At 32.4% G+C, this 9,252-nt stretch overlaps 1 protein-coding gene across 6 annotated transcripts in view; it reads left to right on the top strand.

Annotated features, from left to right (window-relative positions):
• LOC139087884 (serine-rich adhesin for platelets-like) overlaps positions 1 to 9,252 on the top strand; it is a 39,391-nt gene that overhangs the window by 24,236 nt on the left and 5,903 nt on the right. For all 6 annotated transcript variants that reach the window (XM_070636848.1, XM_070636844.1, XM_070636843.1 and 3 more), the window contains 2 exons: positions 14 to 478; positions 537 to 685. In XM_070636848.1, coding sequence (XP_070492949.1) covers positions 14 to 478; positions 537 to 685 — 614 coding nt within the window. The remainder of the gene's footprint in view (positions 1 to 13; positions 479 to 536; positions 686 to 9,252) is intronic.

The raw sequence follows: 9,252 nt of genomic DNA, 5'->3' as shown, positions 1-9,252 counted from the left end.
TATAACTTTACAGCAACTGGCACAGTCGTCAGCGAAGTGTCATATTCAGAAAATGGCGGACCAGCTGTAGTGCAACGAAAAACAACGAAATACTCATCAGATCCATCAGACTTCAGTGGTGAAACTGGTGTGAATACAAAATCGAAGTCAGTTACAGAGCGAAAAGATTCACGAGGTGGAATCTATAGCGTAACTAAAGTTGAAAAATTCGAAAGTGATAAAAAGTCAACTCCAAGAGTCATTCGTAATGGTTCCGTTAAAGAAATTAAAGAAAAGTTTGTAAGAAAAGACTCATCATCGAAGATGTCTAGAAGTGAAAGCAAGCGATCATCTGTGGATCATCATGATTCAGATTGCTGTAGTGTCTCAAAGACAGTCAGATCGAGTCAGTCAAGTGAGACTAAGTCATTTTTAAATAATGACAAGAAAGCTACTAGTGTGAAGGAAGTCATTACTTATATGAGAAATGCTGATGAAGGTTTGATTGAATTGGATGTACTGCAGAACTTGTGAATAATATTCTTACTTTTTTGCAGTGATCGATGATGGTGATACTAAGGAAGACGCTGAAGCTAAAGCTCTTTTGAATAAATTTTTCGGTGCTTCTGCCCTGATGACAACAATTGAGAGCAGCTCCGGTCTAACAAAGGATTATTTGTCAACTGGCAGTGCAAAAACTAAAACGGTAAGGAAGTAGACTTTTTAAGATGTGTCAGTTTATGTTATATGTTTTTTGGATATTTTACACTTTTTTATGTATCAATTTTATATGCTGTCAAAATATTTGACATTTTTGTTTCCAAGGTGCATTAACTTTTGAGTGATTTCTTGCTCGAATTAGCTTTTAAATCTTGACCATGAATATCTTTAGTAATTGAAATTTAATCTTGATCATTCATTTAGAAGTGCTTTTTGCAAAAAAATCTATCAAATATGCTAAGTTGATGGACCTTGACTCATACAATATGTATATCTTAATCTCAGTAATCGACTAATAATCTCTCATAATTGATTTTTATATTTTTAAATATTGAGAATATTTTTTGAAGGGGGTAACATATTGAAAATGTTTGAAATGAAGCTTGTTTTGATTTGAATTGGATGCTGATCAAGTATGTCATAATCCCTATTAAACACCTTGAAGATAAGGATGTATTAGAGAATTCAATTGATCAAAGAATAATCAAAGTAAGCTAAATTTAAAATATTTTTCTTATATGTTCCCCCCAATCGAAAAAAAATCAAAAATAAAATTCATTGTCATTAATCTAACAGCAAAATGTCTAACACGTGAAAGTGAAAATATTTTTGGAAGCTTAATAAACTTGATTAAAGCATTTAGTTTGCAAAATAAATCGTTCTTTTATTTTTGACTCGTGTGATCGTCAAGGAAGTCTAAATGAAGGAAATTTAGCTTTGCAGGTGCCTCGACATTTTCATTAATTAATTCTAATTATCTCTAAGCTGAGTATTCACTAAAGGATGCATTTAAAATGCAATAAATTCATGACAATGCCTGCTGCGGACATTTCCATATGCTATAAAAGTTCGCAGGCACAGAAATAGCTCGCGGAAATAATTCATCCTTTATACAGAATTTTCTTTTTAATATTCACGATCATCATCTGCTGAAAACATCTGTTTTTCACGCATTGTAAACTGAGAAAATGAAGAATGTATCTCAATATGCAATCTGAGAGACGAAAAGCCTCTCCCTAATGTTTATCTCTCAATTATAAATGATCGCGAAGCATTTCGCCAAAAGGTAGGAAGAAAAGTATATTTTTTTGTTAATTAATCTTACTTTTACGATTGCATTTCACATTTTCAGTCTTCGTTTGAAGCTCATACTAATCGTTTCGCATTAACAATCTTATTTTCTGTTGAGCGTGTCTAGTAAAGATCGAAGAAAACTTTTTGAAAACGCGAGAAAAAAGAGAGAAAAAAAAAATAAATTTTCGCGAGTTTTTCATTCTTTTTTGGACACAGACAATTTTTTCAGTTTCGGTTGAATTGATGTCGAAATAGCAACTGAAAAGTTTTTCATCCACAAAACAAAAAAAAGTAAAAAAAGTGATTAAAAGATTTCCAGAATTGATGGAAAAATAAAGCAAAAAAAAAAAAATTCTACTGGATTTAAGTAAACATTGCAAAATTCAGATCAGAGCTGAAAATAAGAAGAAAGAACTAGTAACAGTTTGCCGTAATCAATTGAGGTAATCATCATCAAAGAGAGTAAATGAAAATTAATTGGAGCGCACCTGACTTAAAAATAAAGTGAAGTAAAATTTAAATAAATCACAAGTTTTATAGGCGCATCACATTGTGTATAAAAATTTCAAGCAATTTAATGTAGCGTAAAATAAGAAGAAAAGAAAGAAAAGTGAAATCAATTAATTGCGTATACAAAACGAAGAGTTTCTTTCCTCTAAGTACGCAAATGTGATTCGATAAAAAATGACTAAATTTGGTTCGATTTTCGATACATTTTATCAGTTCTGGGCAACCTTTGATTTTTCATGGCACACTTTGTTGATAAGCTTTGATCGAAACCGCATGTGGCATAAATTCATGAAATTTACCGCGACTCACAGGTTGTCCACCACTGCATTTATTAATGTAGACGAAAAAATTAATTCAAAACTACACCAAAAAGTGAATCCGACAGCGGGTTTCATGTGTAAATTGGCAAGTGATCAATGAAAATACAGCTTGACTCAAAATATCTACCTTATCTATCCGTCATTAATAATAATAAAATATAATTGTAAGACTCTCCACGAGTCGTCCCAAAATTTTTTGGCCTTATATCATTCAGCAGCCTTTAAGGTTTTTCCATTTTTCTTTCAATGCCAAGTATCAATACAGACTTACTATACATTTTCTTCTACTTCAAGAGATCTTCGCTCTACGTAGAATGTGGATGATAAGTATTAAAGTCGTCATACATAAATGGCGCAGTTTTTCGTCCATCAATCAGTGCTTGTGTACTCAATTTGAAGATGTTTTTTTGATTTAATGTTTGCCACTTCTAGTCTATCATTCAAACAATTTAGTTTTATTTTGAGATTGAGAGACGAAAGCAGTTTATTTTGAGTTATTTGTGCCACCCAAGTTAGAGGGAGATTGGATAATTGCGCTGTCAATTATAGTTTATAGTTTTAAATGCTTGAATATTTATTCAACTGGAAACTGAAAATCGCTGGGTAAGGTGCTTAATTACTTAGTTATTTCGTTGGTGAGAGTGAAATTTGACTTATTGCTGTGTTCAGAGTTTATTTCAAGTTGGCACTATCTTTTGACAACTTTTGGCATGTTCTAATGTTAAGCTCATTCGAATCGATGCTGGCAAAAGGTGAGATGCTTACAAAAATTTCAGAGATTCAGGTGGAATTTGCCAAATTATTAGCATAGATCAGTACTAGTTAATGTCAGAGATCAAAATATTCTTTATTTGTTATCTACATACAAACCCGGATTGTATGAAGCTCTCAGAAAAGCCAAATATGAAGCATAGAGACAGTGTAGTGCCGACTTAGTTCAAGTTCATGCTGAATTCAGCTTTAAATTCAAGAATTCTCTAGATTTCTCAAAAAATTGAGTACATTGACCTGATATCGGTCTACCGGTAGATTTTAAGCGCTTCCCTAGAGTCTCTGACTGTATCAAGTACCAAATAATCCAAAATACACTACAAAACCTCATAAAATCCTACACAAAGTCAGTCAAAACAAAAATAAATCTAGCATTTTGTTTATATTTCCGTTCACACATCTTAAAATGTATGCTGCGACATGACATTTATGTGTGAGTGCTCTTTCTTTGTATCATCAAAGGGATCGCATTTCCTCAAGGTCGTTGGTATTTTTAGCAAAATGATTGCTTTGATTTTTACGCGAAATAGGCGGTTTCAAATAAATTAACTAATTACTTTTTAATGTTTATAATAATTTATTTGAAAAAAATAATTAATTAACTTCCTGATTTATGAACGAAAAGTTTCCATCCCTCACACCTCCATTCGTACGCTCACTCTCTTTCTTAAAAATGAAATGCCACAAGCAATTTTTTACTTTGTTTTTATATATTCGTTTGAAAATACGTTGATAAAAATAGAGTCTCTCTTAATTATTTTAGGAAAAATGCGAATTGGAAAAAGCGAAGATCATTGAAGATTCTTTTTTGTATCCCCGTCATTTATATGCCACAAGTAAGCCACGCGTGGTCGATATCATTTAGCCAATAATCAAACTATTGCGTCATATGGGGTGTCAAATTTTCCATGCAATTATAAATTCAAGATTGTAAACACAAGTCATTAAATCATTCGAATTTAAGCTGTGATTTCTTGTTGGATGTCTTTATTTTTAGAAAATATCTCTTATTTTCTATGTTTCTTAATTCATACTTGCGCTTGCTAGCTTTTTGCATGACATGCTTCGCTGTGTTTTTTCGCTACTCTGGAAGATGAAAAATCGTCATCTATTTATAATCGTGCTACATTGAACGCAATTAAGATGTTGATATTAAGCCACAAATGAAACTGTGAACAAATAGGGCGAAAAATGTCTTGCTTGCAAATATAGAAAAAGAAAAAAGCAAATTGGATTATAAATAGAGTGAATAAATTTAGAAACAAATTAAATAAGGTGAAAATTTCGTTCTCCTTAATTTGACTTTTTCGTGACGTCTGTGATTGTCGGTGAGATTATTTTGGCAGCTGGAGATTTTTGTCTTGATCACAGCTTGACAAATTATTAAATAATTTTATTTGGGATAGTAACTATACGAAACTCGGGAGTTACAGGCTGTTTATCAGAAAAAAACTCATATAGGGGAGTGTTAGAGGCAAGACTGGGTGTAAACGAGTCCATATCGAACCATATTTAAGACCGATACATTTTTCACACAGCAAATAATAAGATATGAGTAGTGCGTCGATCGGGTAACCCTGGTGGACAATGATACGCTCTAATCAGCTAATGATAAGTAGAATTGTCATAAAGGGCATTTTATCATGGCAACCTATGCCTTTGTTCAATTATCTCCTATCTCTAAGTATGACTAGGCATAGTCAAGAATGTTTGCCGGTAAAAACGTATTTTTGTCTACTCGGTATACTTACTTTTGGCAGTTAATTAACTCTCTTAAATTGAAAAATTTGTTGCTGTATTTTGAGAGATTTTTGGGTACTTTAACCTTAAACCTCTGAAAGATTACTAATCCTCAAAAATTAAGAATAAGTGAGGTCTTCCGAACCATCAATTGATGGTATATTTGCCAATAAAGGCCTAAGTCTGAAGGAATTACAACTTCCAAGCTATCATTACGAATCCACAAAACTATGGATATCACAGAGGTTAATTTGCAATAGACTCCAAAAAATTCCCATTGTGCCTTAAAAGTATATAATTTGCCAAATTTAATGAGCTGCATCCAGACACTTTTGGCTTGACATTTTTGGACAATTAAGGAAACTAATAATTAGACTCCATCTTCATCAGTCACGATCATCATTGATCATCGACTAATAATATCAATTACTTCATCTTTTTTTAATTAAGAGCCAATGTCATAGTTTTGGACATGACATGATGTGTAAACAAAGCAATTAATCATTTTAACAGAAAGAGTGCTAGTTGATGCAGGAATTATCACATTTTTCACAGGTCATATGTAAAGTTTAATATGCCATAAAGATTTTTGGATGATTTTAATGTCGTTCCTAAGGTTGTGAACATAAAAAAGTATCATTGCGTCATTTTTAAAATATTTTTTATGCTGGGTTATTTTTAAAAATTTTGAATGTGTCAAGTTCATTTAAATTTTTAATCCCATTCTGTGCCTGTTTATGTAAGATGACTAATGGACTTGATGTTGTCAGAGTCATTTTTAAGTTGAGCTAGGGATTGTTTCGCATAAATTGATCGTCATGGATATTAAGTTCACACCTCATGTATATCAGTGGTAGACAACCTGTGTGTCGCGGCACCAAAATGATTGCAAAATGATATGGCGTATCCGGTTTCGGTCTAGAATTACCATCAAGGTGTCCCACGAAAAAAAAGGTTGGACACCCCTGTATTGTATATTTTGCAATATAGTCCAGCGGATATTTGGTGATCAAAATGTATTTGCGGAGGTAGAAACAGCTTTAAAGTCAGTAAATCATGTAAATTAAAAAATTCTCAGAAAAGTCGCATAAATGTGACATTTTAAAGCGAGAAATTCTCGGAATTCACAAAGTAAGCAAGCCAAAACATTGAACCTCACTGCCAAATGGCGTCTGAATATAAAAAAGTTGAAAAAACTTTTAAAAATCACAACAGAGAAAATAAAGTACGTGATATTAATGACACAAGTCAGTGAAATTCTGTCTGTTTTTAATATGTGATTCATTTTCAATTGGCGAGTACAGCCCGGCTTTTTAATTTCTAAGCTTTTTGTACTTGCAAGCTATAATTAAATAGGAAAAATAAATAAATGAACAATAACAACAGAAATATCTCTGAATAATTTAAATAATCACTGTATAATATGAAGCAGAGGTGGACAACCTGTGTGCCTCGGCACATCTTGATGGTAATCCTCGATTGATATTTCCAAACATTTTTGGCGACACTAGGTGCATGGACATCAATCATTTTTGCCGCGGCACACAGGTTGTCCATCACTGATATTTTAAAGTGAAATTTAAATAGCACATAAAAATAGCAATTCGAAACTTTTTAAGATTTTTCCAATTCTTAGTCGATGCGTTTCCAATAATAATAATACACTCGAGACAAGAAGTGTATATGAGTAATATAAACAAGTTGTAAAATAGAATTGAGATCACAATATAATAAAAAACTAGTCTTAAAACAGATGCCAAAAACTTTATGGTGAATCAGAAGTTAAGGGGGGCTATTAAATCTATTATAGCGATACACTTTGCAATAAATTTGATTTGACCGGCGATGAATGATTGCTCGAAATTTCCGGAGAAGCTCATCATGATTTAGGTCAAATTTGAAGGAAGTTGGGTGTGATTTATTGACAAGAGAAACTATTAATAACTCTTTTCTTTTGCACTACTAATTGATGCTGTCGAAATATGACATTAAGTATCTTTTTCACCTCGAAAATGAAAAATTTGAGATTTTTAAGTTGGAAACTATATTCAGTTAGACTAAGAATTTAGACGCCTATTTCTAAGATATGATAAATGAACAGCAATGCCATCAATGTCAGAAATACCAACTGCTATAATTAATAATTAACAAGCATAATTTCTAATCCTAACCTCACTTTTTATTAATGGCATTTTTGTGCAAATCTACAAATGCGAAACTCACATTTTCACTTTATACCAACTTAATAGTCTATAAATCTCAATATTTTATGACTTGAAGAATATTTTACTTGTCTACAGACAAAACATGAACACTTTATATTGTTTTCCCAACAAAAAATAAGAAAATTTTGCACATTTTTTTGCTAACAAAATATTAAATGCCAACATTCGTATTTGTTTTTTTGTGTGCCGGTGGATGATCAGGCTGACAATTGGATGATGTTGAAGAGGACTGATTTCTATGCTTACGTGATCACCAAATTTCAAAATACTGAAAAATTACTGAAGTTCAATCTTGAACTCCCTTTTTGAATTTTGAACTTCCGTTACTTTTTAAATACTAAATGACCGTTATTTTCTTCCCCTTGAATTTCAATTTTCAACACAAATTCATAGTTGAATTCCCTGAAAATCCAATGCATATGTCTAGCCACCGTATGAAGGAATTCTCAGCTTCACATTGACGCATACATACCACCTTCTTATTATTAAAATTATTAGCGCAACGATTATATTGTGCTTGAAAAATTTCGAACGAAATAGATGAACACCTACAATAAATTTAAAGATCACAACACAAAAAAATTCACACATTCTGGTCTGTGTGCGAGATTTTCGGCCTATTATGCAATTTACAGTTCCGCAAAAGTCTCACAAATATTCGAAATAGTTGTGAATGAAATGTGAAAAAAAAGAAAAGCTTGCTAGTTTTTCATTCACGATTGAGTTTTATTATGCAGAAACAAGATCGTATACGAATCAGTTTACACAACTTTTTTTCTTGAATTCAGGTTCACCAAGTGCTGAACATTGAAATGAAAATATTTTTCTTCTGTGGTATTACAGCATTAAGTGCATCAGCTATGATCAAAAATAGCTACAACAAAACTGACCTCATTCGTCCAAAAATAACATTTTTTTTTTCATGAAAATGTTTTAGAATAAGAAGCACAACTACTATGTTATGCTTGTCGCACCGACTTGTTATCCTCTTCTTATTCATCTCATTCCGAAACTATTTTGTGTACATACATTACGAATGTTTTTCACTATGCTGCAATTAATTAGTGGCATGAAGAATTAGTTGTGTGTGGCAGGCCGCATAACGAACAGTGCAAATAAATATTTGTGGCGCCCAAAACGAAAGAAAGTTTTATTACGGGGATGGGAAATTAAAAGTAAAATCCGATAATTGTGCAATCGAGAAAGTGAAAAAATTTTCATTTAATTCGATAGCGCGGAAAATAAGAAGTAGAAACTCTTTTTACTCTCGGTCGAATATTTGTGGTGAATAAGAAGAAGCAAGATGAATTTCACCTCAAACGCACGTGCTGTTTGATATCAAAAATTCCTTAATTGCTGTAAAATACCAAAAAGTTTAATTTATGAAATTCACACATCCAATTAGAAAACTCTTCTCAATTAAGCAGCACCGAATGAAATGAGAGAGGAAATTGTTCATTCTCGTGAGAATCTATCCGTACCTGCTGCTCTGATCTCTGAGATGTGAGAAGAAGAAAATTTTCATTTCGAAAATATAAAAATCACCTTTTGGCCAAATAAGGAGATGAAAAATATTTTGTGAGTTTTTTAAAATGATCGCAAATTTCCGCGACGACAACGTGTCGATGTTTCCTCAAAATGAGTACATTGACCAATGAAATTATTCAGCTAGACATGTCATTTTTTTGTTGATTGAACTTGTGTACTTACAGACCTGCACAAAACTTTTGTTGTTGTTGGGATTTCCCTCGTGATTTCTCTCATTCTACGATTTATTTTTACACGAGGGGCTATCCTCTCTTAGTACATTAATTCCTAATTTTGGCAAGTGTGGAAAAATCGCCACATTTGTTACAAACCCGAGCGGCACAAATGAAAAAGGTTCTTCCACGGAGTTTTAAAGGCTTTGCTAA

The sequence above is a fragment of the Chironomus tepperi genome, unplaced genomic scaffold (assembly GCF_022539635.2).
Source record: "Chironomus tepperi strain 1889 unplaced genomic scaffold, CSIRO-AGI_Ctep_v1 contig_137, whole genome shotgun sequence".
Lineage (NCBI taxonomy): Eukaryota > Metazoa > Arthropoda > Insecta > Diptera > Chironomidae > Chironomus > Chironomus tepperi.
This window is presented reverse-complemented; position numbering and strand designations above follow the sequence as displayed.